The following is a 15,019-nucleotide window of genomic DNA, read 5'->3' as shown; positions in this document are numbered from 1 at the left end:
CATGTGCTGGAGCCTTGTGCAGTTCACATATTCTAAAGGTTTTGTGAGTTATGTCTGAGAACTTCAAATGCTGTTTACTTGATCAATAGCTTAATAAAAGTCCATGGGGAAGGACAGAGAGGGGGATGCTCTCCTGAATAACAACACTTTTAAGTCCTATGTACTTTTTCATCCAAACCAAGACCCCACAGACCTTAATTGACTACATTATCTGATTATCTATTGATGTGACAGAAGATGCACTTCTGTGATGTAATGAAAGCTGCACAAAGACTACCCAGTCCATTAACAGCAATTTAATCTGCAGCTGTTTTGATAAACGGTCAATTATTTATATCGTATTTTGAAGTAAAATTGTTCTCTAGTTCTAGAGATTTAATTTTCCAGCAAGACGATCACCACAAACATGGATGATTGCTATACGAGGGCTATTTCAATGTTTAGCATTTTGGGAAATATGCTGCTTGGTTTTCTTTCCAGCAGTGAGATAAGTAGGTTGATAACCCCGTTTATCTGTGTGTCAGATATGAAGCTAGAGCCCAAGTTCAGTTTAGCATGATAACCCCAAACAGGAGAATATAACACATTATATCTTATTTGTATAAATCACGCAAATAAAAGTGTAAAATAAATAATTTGTGATCTGATTTGGGGTTATGCACTGGACTGTATCTTAATTGGGCACAGTGACCTCCCTACACTTAAAAAACCATTAACATGTGGCAGTCGACCCAAGAAAATGGCTACAAGTAAGCAGAGCACACTGGTTCAGCAGGGATGGATTCTCTTGGTGTTCCAAACCAAAATACAATTTTGGACACCATCGACAATAATGACATTTAAAGAGTATGGTGATATATGAATTCTCAAAGAGCTATTCCAGCCAACGGAAGAAAATGGTCTTTAAGTCATTACTAACGGCCTGACATCGACCGTTGAGATTTTTGGCACATGATGAAATAAGAGTTTTGGTGGAGGACGCAGACTCTTGGACTGTATGCACTGCTGTTACGTTATCTATCACATTACCATTAATAGTGTATCATCACTGTATTTTTCTTTTAAAAATAATGTATTTGTATTCTGTAAAGAGGAATTGAAGAATTGCTGGAGGTCTGATCTTCGTCTCTTGGGTCTCTTTCTGTCTCAGGGAGACTATGATCCAGTGAAAACCAGAGTTCTCCACCTAAAAATGAACCCTACTACTGTTGCCAAGCAACAGCGGCAGCAGGAAGTGGAGGCTCTTCGGGAGGAAGTGACGCATCTCAGGGAACTCTTGCGCTCGGTGCAGGACGGAACCGCTCTCGCCCATTCGCAAGACGACTCCAGTATGCACACCTCTGGCCTTGGCCTCAGTTTGCCACCATCGAAGGAGGTGCTGGGTAAGATCCACAACACGGACTCGCATTTATAGCCTCGCTTGTACTAAATTAACTCATTAGCTTGCACCAGAGTTATAATTAATGAACCTGGGTAGGGCAGGTGGATTGACTCTCTCATTGTCCAACACATTTCCATTACCATAAATTTTTATGAAGCTGAATGTCGGTGTCTCAGCTGATGTGACAGCAGTTGGAGAAGAAATAAATCTTCAACAACACTGAGTACGATAATGTGGGACACAGTAGGTACATGCACATAAAGTGAAATTAGTTACAGCCAGTTAATAGATAGCGTTACGCTTGAAGTGTTCTGTATGTACTATAGAAACCATTGCGTTCATTATGATTACATAACTGAAACTGTTATGAAATGGTTATAAAATGGTTAAATGTTTGGATGATTACCTCCCTGTGTTTGGTAACTTGTACTTTTCCCTGCCAAGGTGAAGAAGACCTTCATTGTATCATTTCTAAGATACAAGGTTGATTTATCATTTTCTATGACAAAATGCAAGATGTGGTCCCTTTATGCTACTCACAAAACAAAAACTAAAACATTTTTTATATTGGAGTGCAAAGGATGAGTTTAGAAGTCTCGGAGCCTGAGGCAGCAGGGTAAACAGGTTGTGACTGGGTTGTGTGCTCTCTTTTGGTGTATCTTGGGATCTGTGCCAGCACCTTACCTCACTGATATATCCTGGAGCTTGGTCGATGTGTACCACTGATGTTCTGGGCAATTTTAATCATCCTCTGCAGAGCCTTCATGTCCTGTCACGCACAGCCCAATTTGTAATGTTGCTAGTCATAATGCTTCCCGTCACTCCTCTGTAAAAGAGTTTGGCAAGGGAATTTTGCCCTGAGAAATAAAGTAACATCAGAGCTTTCTTTACCAGGATGGTGATGCCTGATGTCCATGACAGGTTCACTTTGATTTGACTTCTTTATAAGGAAGCCCTTTGATATTTCACTGCTTTCCACACAGCGCATTTTTGACATGTGTTTAGGCCCTGTCCACTTTTAGACTGATAAAAAAAGATTAAATGAGAGGAACTGTTAACCTACGTCCTTTTACTGGTTGCACTCTTAACCAAAGTAAGAAGGAAATTGCTTCATTGATATTTATATGTGAGGTCACTGAGACTTTTGTCCTCTTAGGTGTGAGTATATGACAGGCAGTTAGAGGGGGAAAGTGTAGTTATGACAGGGTTAAATATTTAATTGGAGTTCAGGGCAGTTCAGTGCCGGAAGTCTGGTGGCTAATTTGTCTTGTGAGGAGAACACTGCTCTGTCTCATTCACACTTCTTCTGTCTCTGGCTCACTAACACTTCTTAACTCATCTCTGGTTTCTTCTCTTTTTACAACTCCCACTGTCCTTTTTTCCTTCCTTTCGCTCTTGTCTTTTCTTTGCAATTTTCCTCCATCACATGTCTTGGTATTCTGTCTGTTCCTGACCCATTCTTTGACCAGTCTTTTTCTATCTGAAATGATAATTGAGCTTTCACCAGTGTGCTCCATTTATAGCCTGGCAGATAAAGGAGACCGAATTTTTGATATCTGTTCTTATCTTCAGACCAGGTCAGTAGGATGTGGAAAAGTGTCAAAGATGAGTAATGGTCAGATGTCACCATGCAATAAGACTAGATCTATACCTGATTATTATAATGATTTCTTGTCAATAGTTTCATGACTTAAATCGAGCATTTTCTGCAAATAGAAATTCAAAATTAATGTCTTACTGATTATTTTCAGATTCACTTTTTGCGTATCTTCTCGCTACACATTATCTCCCTCAGATTTGATATCCGGTAAAGATTAGAATTGCTCAGGCACAACCACAATTAATGCTCTTATGAAATTTTCCATTTCTACTATCCACCAAGATTTTTAATAGCAGCCAAGAAAAATGACAATGGGCACCTGTGCTCACTGGCACTTCCATTGACCTTTGAGCCAGGTAAACTCTACAGTTACGTTTTTAATAAGGTTTTAAACTTAAATGATGGCAAATACATGTAAAAGTAAATTTCAGTTTAAAGTGACAAGAGTGATCATTTAACTTTGGATCATTTTGGGCCAGATTAGAACCCCCTCTATTGTACTCATCAAACACACACAAAAAAATTAAATTAAAAGGGTGAATTGAGCTGGTATTAGCTTTATTAAGTTAGTATTATTCCTAGCTTTACACATGACTACATTTTATGAATGAAGGATTATTTTTGCTCCTTCACGGTTGTGTCCTGAGGGTCTCCAACTCTCCAGCTGAATGTTAAAATTATTGAACATATTGAACACACGATTGACCTTTTTTCCTGCTGTAAGGCTCCTAGATAGATTTTTTATTTCCATACCAATTTTTTTCAGTGGTCAAAAATCTAGCCAGGAATTAATATCGGTGTGTTTTATGTCACAGTGCTTAATTTAGTCTTTCAAGTTATTATTTTCTCTCAACTCTACAATTTTTTTTTCAGTTCTTTTCTTCTTTTCTCCCTTTCTACTTGAGCAGTCTTTTAGAAGTCACAACAAATGAGAGCAGGGCATTGTTACCATTGTGTTGAGTTTCCTGGGTAGATAGTTCACAGTTGGTGTACACGTCTGTTTTGTTAACTTCTCATTTGTGTCACTACCCATTTTTGATCATTTTTCCATCTTGCATTTAACTGATGCCGAAACATACTTCGGGCATACTTCAGGTTGAAAAATGAGCAGACCGAAATATATGAAATATATAAATAAGAAGCTTCCGCAGCAGTGGAATTTTCTTGACAGTTTTTAAGAGACAGCGTGCCCAGACCCGTAGAGACCAATTAAGGGCAAAAGTCAGAAGTCACCGCTAACTTTCTCAAGACTTGACAGTTGGTGTAAAAATCTTCAAACCCTGAATACTTTGATCTTGTAGCAACTAAACACACACTTTGCGTGTGCGCGTTCATTTTTGGGATTGCTCAGGCAATAACATGCCCATGTCCCTGCTTATGTGTCCATTTGTCTGCATGTCAACAGTAACTTTAAGCGGCGTCTACTTCATGCTGTCACTTGAGAATTAACAGCCATTTTCTGGGCAGTTTGATAGCTGTCATATGGTGACAGTTTTGTCACAATGCTGAAGTCTTGAAACAGTATTTATCAGCACTGACTGACACTCAAGAGGAGCCAAGTTACCCAGGAGACAGACAGGCACACAGTCAGACACACTCACTGACTCTTAAGTTTATACTTTCTTGCCTTTTAGTTGTGTAGTAATGATGGATACAAGTGTAATAGGTTGAGATGTGTGAAGGGTAGAATGATGGGTAGGATAATTATCAGTCGTTGCAGGGTTGGAACCCTGGGCTATAAACATGCACCACTGTCACTATTAACAGCTCTTGCAAGAATATGTAATGTGATGACACATGAGAATTGAAAATGGCTGTTGCTGACTGTGAGAAGGTGTCAGCATTGGTTAGGGAGAAATTGTTTTAGGAGTAGATGCACATTTGAGGATCTGAAATGCTTTTGACCTTGAAAGGATTAATCAGAGCAGGCTAAGCATATTCAGAGTTTTAAAGAAGCACTTTCTCTGCTTTGGTCAAATAGAATTTAAAAAGAGTTAAAAACTGTCTGTGGTCCTCTTGCCTGTTTTTATCACCCATGTTTTTATGCCTCTGCACTGGTGTGTTGATCCAGACATCCTAATCTTAAAGGAGTCATCACCCGGAAATCGCAATTTCTCTCGTTAAATCATGCATATTGGTGTTGGACCTCAGTTGAAACTTGCCTGAAAAGCTGGAGTTTGAAAGTGGCTCAGTTTTTTCGCTTTGGCTCTTTTTCCGAACAGGAATAGTGCACAATAGTGCGCGTTCCTAAAGCATGAGATTTTGACTCTGCTCCTGTGGTGACGTTACCACAGTAGGCTACTTGCATAAGCATCGGCTCACAGCCGTCCTTAGCCAGACTTTCTGAGTGAGCACGCCGAATCTGCTTATTTCTCTGTCATTTTCACGCCATACATCGTGACCGCCAGCATTAAAACTCAGGTCTTGTGAAAAGTAAGAAGGAAAAAAAAAGAATTTACCATTCAGAGACATCCTGCTGTAAACGTGTCTTTTCCACCGTCTCTGCCTCTTCACTCTCCCGTGTGCGCCATGACAGGGGGCTGTTTATGTTTTGGAGTCTGTGTGTGCATGCAGGCTAGCCCCCGATTCCGGCTCTGTCCTTCCTGCGGCCAATCAACGCGCGCCTCATTACATATTAATACAATGCACATCCGGACGGGTCAAAACCTCGCGCATAATCTCGCGTGAGAAAGTCGCGGTATGAAAAAGTGTCAGAACAAGCTCTCTGTTTGATTTAAAAAAAAAAAATAAAAAAAAAATTCTAATAAGTTTTAAGAATTGATCCAAAGTGATCCAAGAGGGACTGGATATGTAAAAAAAAACAGGTGATGACTCCTTTAAGTGCCCGCCAAACTTTGTTGATTGTACAGACCCTTTGTGCTGCCACATTGAGGATGTGTGTGAAGCCTTATCGTTTTAGAATGTGTGGCTTTTTTTTTTCAACAGCATCCAGAATTTAACTGTTCCCTTCAGTCATTGCTACAACTTTGTGTTCTGTCAGAATCAGTTTTATTAGGCGAGCAGGTAAACGCATACAAAGTCTTTGCTGTTTTAGTTCTCACAATTATCTTACAAACTGACAGTCATACAGCAGTAGTCCACCATAGGCTCCTTGGTGCAAAGATTGTCACCTGAAGCTCAATATCAGCAAACCATGTGATTCATCTCCTTTGTACTCTTCCGTATAAATACTCCTAAGTGAAGATGGCGTGTATCTTACTGGAAGTTATTTACTGGCAACATATATGTCCACATAGTGATAACTTCTATTTCACAGAGAACAGCACTTACTAATTTTAATCAAATTTCTTCAAAGTCTTCACTACATATACTATGAGTCTGGACAGACATGTATGTGAACTGCAACTTGACTTTTTGCTGGAGGCATAAAACTGCAAGGCAGTCCCTCTAGGTAATACTTTTGTGCTTTTGTTTAACTTTTCATAGAAATGATACAGCCAAGACTGGCACATTGTGTGGTGTAAATGGCAGAAACAAGATTGAGGACAATTGTCTGTGATTTAGTGAAGTCCGAATTTACACCATGATACTTAATGCTACTTAAATGGAGCAATCTGTCCACTTTTCATCCTGTGTGGACCTTTTTCGAAGGGTAGAGCATGCACTCCCACTAAATATGCCTGGTTCAGATGAAAGCTTCAAAACTAAGCTCCAATTTTTGGCTGAAATTATAGAAATGGCAATCAAAGGACACTGAGTGTGGATGTCTCTGCCAGTATCAATAGAGACTAAAAGTTGGCCTCAGCTGTCTGCCACTGTGGTTAGATGTTTCAGTAGAACATAGACAAACATGGAGAATGTTTTTCAGTGAATGTGAACACTAACATAATGGAAGCGTTTGGCTCTTCACTGTTGTTCTGTTCTCTTCTCACTCCTTGTACCATTTCTAATGTTCCATTATATTAATGCACAATTACACCGATCACTTCTAACATTGTAAATAATTCCCTCCATAATGACTCATTTTTTGTTCAGACAAAATTATTTCTCTGCCTTCTCAAATCAAGTCTTCAAATTAAAGTAATTATGGCAAATTGATTTTCAACAAATTAAAGCCGAGCCCCATCCTGCTTCTCCTCTACATGAATTGCTCCGCTCCCAGCTAGGAGACACAGCTGACTGCTTTAGTCACCACTACTCTCAGTGCATCACAGTGTTTTGTAGATCCTAAGTGAGCAGATGGAGTGCTTCAGGGAGTTCATATTTGATATGGAGTCGTCCATCTATGTTGCTTTAGCTAAATTAGTTGAGCATGTACTTGTGGAGCTTCATAGGGATGTCTAAGCAACATGTAGCTTAGGACTTAAAATGGATTTCCTGAGCTGCCCATCCTTACAGTCCAGGGATGTCATTAAAGAGTAAGACCCTATCTGCTAGTCATATCTTAAGTTTCAAAGATAGGAAAAATCTTATTTCAAAAGCAATTCCTAAACTAGTGTCCTTTAGGTTGTAATATTTCAGTGTCAATGTTGTTCCCCATTGTCCTTGTCTTTGACCATACAGACCGAACAATAGTGGTGGTGCCTTTTTTTTGGTGCAATAAATCTTAGGAAGTTTCTGTAATACCCAGTATCCGACTATCTCGTTGATGTATTCTCCCACCTTTTGTGTATGTTGCAGATTTACGTAAGCAGATGGAGAGTTCGGAGCTCAGGAACCAGAGGCTGAAGGAGGTGTTTCAGAGAAAAATTCAGGAGTTCCGCACAGTCTGCTACGTCCTGACCGGCTACCAGATAGATATCACCACTGAGAACCAATACAGGCTCACCTCAGTCTATTCAGAGCACATGGATGACTCCTTGCTCTTCAAGAAGGTATTTTCACACTTCATATGTAGTGCTGGGCAGTTTGAACACAATCAAATTTAATACTTTAATGTGGAAATATTGTGAATTTGTAACTTTCCTAGACACAGTATTTACACACACGGAAGAGATGAAAGTTAGGTGAATAAGTTAGCAATGGCCTTAAACTGCAATACAACCCTTAGGACCGGACAAGACATTTCAAAAGAGTATACCACTTTGTTATTAGCAGGAACAAAATCCCAGATGTCCAGTCTCATTTACTGATATCAGTGTCATCAGTAGGTGGCTATATGTATTTCTGTAAGCATATGCACTTGATCATTAACAGAAGTGTGAGGTTAAGAGAGAAACACTGTCAATGTTAAATTTCCTCAGGCTGTAGCATCTGCGTGAGTGCTGATATCTGTCTTGGTGAGATCGCAAATGCCTCAGGAAGTGAAAATTTGACCTTGTGAGGTTTCTCTCCCCTCCTTTCTTTAACTGTATCCCCTATATCCGCTGCTATGCATCATTAGGCCACGTTATAGCTTTGTGCCTGACTCGGCCGTGCGGGGAGAGGGACGCCACGCGACAGGGAGTCTCCGCTGCTGTGTGTATTGACTGTGTGTGTGCACCTCACAAGTGGAGGAATGATGATCGTGGTGGTGTGTGTGTGCGGGAGAGAGTGATGACTGGGCAATGTCACAGGGCTGGGCTGCATGAATCGATCACCACTCCCCTTACGCTCATTGAGTGGGCTAAATAAAAACTGTATGTGTGTCTTTCCCCTAGCTGTTGAGCAAATCCCTTTTTCTTAAGTAGCTTTACAGTGAAAACATCCTGCTGTGCTCCCTTTGCACTTACCTCTTTGTCTCCTTCCTTCCTCTTCTCTCCTCTCTCCATCCTGCCCTGCCACACTTTTTTCTCCCTTTATCTCTCCCTTGTTGTTTATCTCTCTCCTTCTCTCTGTTACTCTCTGATCTGAGTGTGTAGCAGTAGCTAATCGCCGTGTTGTTGCTGTGTTTTGTTATGATAGGGGGGCCTCTAGCTAGAACAGAAGCCGTGGAGAATCCATACTGGCGAGGTAGAAGGCAGCCTTATTATCTTGGCAGGGTAATTATTGTGGTCAAGTGCCAGACGATTGCGCCTGGGCATGACTGCCCTGCTCAAGAACTTACTTGTATGCTAGCGGACAAGAGAATAACACAAGACTAAGACACAGGTTGGATTTGAACGTGCATGTGTGCGCGTACGTATATATGTTTTTCCTTGCTGGTATGTCAAATCTGCTCCATCGAGCCCACCTGCGACCCTGCCAGAAGAGATAATTCACTGTCAATATTGATTAACCTCAGACTGTGTCCATGGAACACACGCACAGAAGGACGCACACAGACACACAGAAGCACAGACAGACACACAGACTCATAATGCCCTCATAGTGCGCACTGTCACACTCAAATGCACACATACTCCAATCTCAACACTCTCCGTCACACCACACTTCACCACACAGCAGCCCCACTCCCCCCACAACTCTGTTGGCTGCACATGCATACAGATGTACGGAGACAAACACACACATACACACACAAAACAGATGCTAACACCTCCTGTATTAGTATTCTGGGTGTTCTCCACTGTTTGAGTGTGTATGACACACACGCCTGGTGGCCTATGGGAGCAGAGAGGCCTGTACTACTAATGGAATACGACACTCACACTGTGCACACACACATATAAAGGAACACCCACACTTAAAGGAACTATAAGTACACATGAATAACATGCATAACACTTGCTCTGTGTGTGTGTGTGTGTGTGTGTGTGTGTGTGTGTGTGTGTGTGTGTGTGTGTGTGTGTGTGTGTGTGTGTAATATGGGTTATGCGAATATAAAGTGGACTAATTTTAGGATGAGGCAGGAGTAAGTGGAGAGAAAATGGGGGATTTTGGACAGGAAGCATAGAAGTCTTTACAAATAGGATTCTAATATTATTCACCTCAGCAACAGGGTTGCCAGATAATCCTGCTAATATCCCCCTCTTGCAGAGGCACCCAAATCCCCCCTCCTATGGCGTAAGCTGTTTAACCTGCAAACTATCACATTCCCCTCCTCTCTCTTTTCTCACACATTCATTATGTCGCACTTTCCCTCAAATGATTTCTTCGACCTATTCATGTTTAGCTGTAATTTGGTAATTGAAACGTTTCAACTTAAATTGTCAAATGAGATGTTTTCTGACTCAGTCAGTCCTGTGTTAGTCTCAACAGTGATGGCAGAGAGACATAATGATAGTGGTAATTATGACTGCAAGAAACGCTTTTGTTTATTCAGTCTTTGTTACTTGGCTCAGATGTAATTATAACTACTTTATCCCCATTTCATCTCTCAGAGGCGTCGGCACAATTAAATGCTAAATCAGGGTTTGGGGCAGAAGAAGACTGAAATAATACTTAAGTGATAATAACCTTTTATGAGTTATGATCACTTTCTTAAGATTGATAGAAAATAAGTTATTTATTATTGATTGATCTGCTAATTATTTTATTTACTAATCAAAAATCAATTAATTGGTAAAATGTACAATAATGTGGAAAATGCTGTTCACCATTTCTCAAAGCCACAGATCATTACATTACATTAAGTCATTAAATGGCTTATTTTGTTTAAAAAGGGGGTGGCTGGAGTGATTGTGGCAAGCCTGGCTATAAGATGAGGCCATAAGATGAGACTGTTGTTCACTCATGATGGACTAATATGGACACATGTGCAGACACACATGTAATCTGTATGTACTGTCTAGAGCTTGAATTCAGCTCTGTATGCTACTGCTGTAATATGTTTTGTCAAAGGTCATAACAAAAGAAAAAAAGAGAAGAAAAGAAAAAAGTAAATTGCCAAAGACAAGAAAAGATCAGAATGAAGATTTTATCCTGTGGGTAATGGGGGCGGGACTTGATAAGCTTTGGCTTCTCCCGCTTTTCCCTTTCGGCCATGTGTGTTGTATTATTTGAACAATGATGAAATGTGATGCTTATGAATTGACATGCCCGAAATAAACAACATAAATAAATAAATAGTTATTAATCAAGGAATAAACAGAGTAGTTTTTTATTAGGCCCCTTGACATATTCTCCCTACCCAATGTAAATATCACTGCACTATGTACAACAATGCCACAAATTACCGCCTTAAAAAGTGCCACATAATTGTGTAGACAGCTCTCACAAGCTTCAGAAAGATTGTGTTTTGGGAGGAAGGCATTAGCGTTTACAGGTGTTCAAGATGTTGTGTCCAACCTCTCTGTATTTCAAAGAAGAACTGCTGGTTTTGATGACAGTAGAGGTCCTTTGAGAGCTGATGGCATTTAAATGAACTGCCAACATTATTACAACAACAAAAATATAAATTCTCTTTCCTCAGGATTTCTCTTTGACTTACTAGTGGCATTGCTCTGGGATTGTTGATGTTGAGGTGCATGATGCACACAGCAGGGCACGTTGATGGACCTGTTGCTGTATTTGAATTTGCATCATAGGACTCAACTTAATGCAAATGAGTCCATCCAGTCTGACGTACCAGGTTCCAAAAAATTAGATTCAACTATCAAACTGGACAGTGCTGATAGAGAATCAAGATTCTGTTAATGCCTTGCCTATTTCTATCTTAAGGTGTTTTCAGAAATGTATTTTAGTGCACCATTTTGCTTGCAGGAAAAAGTTTGTTAACTCGCTGTGATGATGAAAATAGATGAGCCAAAACCAAACGCCGCCCAAATAACAGTTAACGGTCCAGTGTGTCCTCGCCCGATTCTACGTACCTGCACCATTAGTCAGCTGTTAATCAATCAATCATTCCTTAATATAATGACTGGATTCCTGTCAAGTTTAGATCTTAGTGCTGACATAGTCGGCTGACATGCTAAGTGTTTATTTCATCTTACGTTAACTTTATCTTCTGTTTCCACAGTATTTACCCCAAACTTCAAAGTCAAAAGGGATCTCATTATATTGGCACCTTCATGCTGTTGGTTTTGATCAACCTAGCAGAATAAAGTCAGAAGTTGGAATGCGTTTCTGTTAACAGTCAGTATTAGAGTGATGGAAAAAACAAAAAGTTAAGGGCTTCAAAGTCATCTATAACTGTGTGGGTCTTCTATAGTGTTACAAACAAGAACCATTCAGGTTCAAAGGGTACTTAGTCAGAGCTAGTTTATATGGGGAAATACTTCTTGTCAATTAATAATGGATTTATGCAATGTTATGTTAAAATGACTGTGATCACAGAATTAGTTTGATAGGAAAAGTGCGCATAAGATGCTTGTGTATTAGCCATACTTGAGCATGTGTGTAATTCATATTTTTAGCTCACCCCTAGGTGAGAGGGCTGATTAGCATCAGTGATTAGGTATTTATGAGGCCCTGCTAATCAGTGAGATAAACACCTTAGCTGTGTAAGTGAGTGAGTTATTTGAACATTTTTCTTCCAGAAGTTTCAAGGAGAGGGAGGCACCGCTTGCATTTTACATGAACATTTGCCCCTTTTTACAGATAAACAAAAAAGTCCAAAAAGTCAGTTTGACATTACAGGATAGAGGCTTAGTCAACAGTATGTGCACACACAGTGATTAGATTGCTGTAGACCCAAAGTTGTATTAATTAAAATTCAAATATATTCTCAAAGGTTTTTATTGAGAATAGTACTTTATTTTTATTGTGTTATCCTGCTGGCTCAGACTTGAGGTAGTTCAAATGAGGACGAATTTGTCAGATGAAGACCTATGATGTTCTATTGTTCTAATTTTCTACATGACAAACTTTAGCAACTCAAGTTTAGTCGGAACAAAAAAACTCGAGAGGCACATTGTAGACAAACAGGTCTTACAAGTTGTGCGTCTCTTTAAGTAATCTCCCAAAGCAGACCCACTGCTGGGCTTACACACCTCTGCTATTGATTAGCTCGTTAACAAATAAACAAACACACACACAGAGCTGTGCTCTCCGGAGCAGCGTCTAAAAACTTCTAGATGTTCTCTATCGACCTGACTTTTCCGTCTTTTTTTCCCTTCTACTAACTTTATTTCCTTCCCTTGCTCTCTCTCACTTTTCCTTCACTTCCTTGACACTCTCTCCCCCCGTCTTCCCTTCCTAATGAAATGAGAAGATAGAATCTCTGGGCCACCTCATTAAAACATACTCCCAATTAACTGTCAACCCTCTCACCAGAGAGAGATGGAGGGAAAGAAGAGAATCTGTGGAGGAATGGTGGAAGGTAGGTGACGCGTACACAGAGCAGAAGGTTTAAGATGGCAAAGATCTCAAGAAGCAATGAAACGCTGCCTTTTGAAAAAGCTAAACAATCTGTATCTTTGTCCCTGTGTGAGGGTGGTAGAAGGCAGAGAGTAGACAGTTAATAAAGTACAGTTTATGAACACTGTTGAGTCTTAATGACCTGTCTCTGTTTTATCAGCCACTTGGGAATGATTAACGCCACACAAATGTGTGTTTGCCTGTGTGTATGTGCGTAAGACGGATTGTAAGCCATTGCTGCTTGAATGATTCAGTCATTTGTCTGTTATAGCTTAATTTTAAAATAACTTTGAAGCTCGACACAGCTCGACTGTCAGGGAAGCTGCTGGCTACAGTTCCAATAAGATTTGAGCCATGGGAGCGGTCAGAGGGTGGTGCAGTGGGACCCAGCTGGGCCACTAGCCAAAATGTTTCTGGTGTCACTCTTTCTCACCCAGTGATAAGACGGTTATCTTTGTCTCTCCTTTTCTGACCAATCAAATTTAATGCCACCAGAGTGTTAGAGTGTGATTTGTAGCAGGCAGTGTGGCAGCTACTTAAACTGATAAGGACCTCCAAAGATGTTGTATTTTCTTTTTTAACCATTTTTTTTTATTGATTAGAGTAAAATGGAATGAGTGAGCTCATTTTAAAGAGAATGGCTCTTACCGCACATTCATAGCGCACAACAACACTATTGACGGCAGCCAGCAGTGTGTAAAAATATCAATACAGCTGATTTTTAAAAGGAGGACAGTTTTATTGATGCAAATAACTGCACTGTCTGTACCACACATGTGAACACGCCTGTAACCAAACAGTAGCAACAGGTACAGTAACGGATTCAACGGATAAAATATCGAGCAATTGTCTCCACCAAATAGTTATACAATGGACCAGCAAACAGATATGAAGAGTTTAAACCCACAGTGTGGAACTTTTGCCTCCTTCTGATAGTGAGAGTTACTACACAAGCTGTGACAAGTAAAGGAATTCTGATTCTGAAGCAGCCCTTGATTTTACCCTTTTGATTTAGAGGGACTGCATTTTATGAAACGACCAAAGTAAACCTGCTTTGTTTGATACATGGATCAGAAAAGACTGTGATTGGTGGTTCACTGTGTATGCAGAGCCTTGATGCCACTCTGAAGGAGCAAACTCCAATGAGTAGATCCCTGAAATTGGACTAATTTTGGCTGACCTTGTGACCTTGTGAAAAATGAGAACTGTGCAAGCTTTGCGGTTGTATCAAGCGGCAAAAAAGTTGAAGCATGGTGTGCAGGCGGTGGAGTGGTTAGAGCGCATGCCATAGACGCAGCCGACCCCGGTTTGATTCCGGCCGGAGGTCCTTTGCTGCATGTCACATCCCCCTCTCTCTCCCATATTTCCTATCTGTCTACTGCTTAATAAAGGTGTCTATGCCAAAAAAATCTTAAAAAAAAAAAAAAAAAAAAAAAGTTGAAGCATGACGTGTTTGCGTTAACTTGTCTTACTTGGCATTGAAACTCATGCGATGGGACCAAACTTTGCAGTGTTTGTACTCGAACTGTATATTGTATAGCCCTATCGAGTAAACTGTTAATCAGAGAGATTTATCCGGCAGCAATAGGCCCAGTCAGCATTGTTTGAACTTGTTTGGCAAGGGATTGAATGCAATGGACATTCGCTTAGATCCCGCACTGCTGATGACAGAAATGATCTTGGACTTTGAGATTTTGTGCCGTCTCCTATTGCACTATTTTATGAAACATTTTATTTTCACATTGATAATGCAGTGATGCGCTGTAGCCTTTAAAAGAGTTTGTTTTATAGAAGCCATTGTCTTGCATAAAGAATCATTTATCCAATTGAATCATAGCTTTGAAATGAAACATTTATGGTACCCAGTATGATACTTGACCTGACTAAAACCCCTTCATTAAGAAAAATATTGGCATGTT

General features: G+C 40.2%; 1 protein-coding gene across 1 annotated transcript in view; it reads left to right on the top strand.

The window, feature by feature from the left end:
* The window catches only part of mad1l1 (mitotic arrest deficient 1 like 1), a 58,998-nt gene that overhangs the window by 30,860 nt on the left and 13,119 nt on the right, over window positions 1-15,019 (top strand). Inside the window, exons 16-17 of the mRNA XM_030422521.1 lie at window positions 1,151-1,382; window positions 7,623-7,816. Of these exons, the coding sequence (XP_030278381.1) occupies window positions 1,151-1,382; window positions 7,623-7,816 (426 nt within the window). The remainder of the gene's footprint in view (window positions 1-1,150; window positions 1,383-7,622; window positions 7,817-15,019) is intronic.

This window comes from Sparus aurata, chromosome 1, assembly GCF_900880675.1.
Source record: "Sparus aurata chromosome 1, fSpaAur1.1, whole genome shotgun sequence".
NCBI classification, from domain to species: Eukaryota; Metazoa; Chordata; class Actinopteri; order Spariformes; family Sparidae; genus Sparus; species Sparus aurata.
This window is presented reverse-complemented; position numbering and strand designations above follow the sequence as displayed.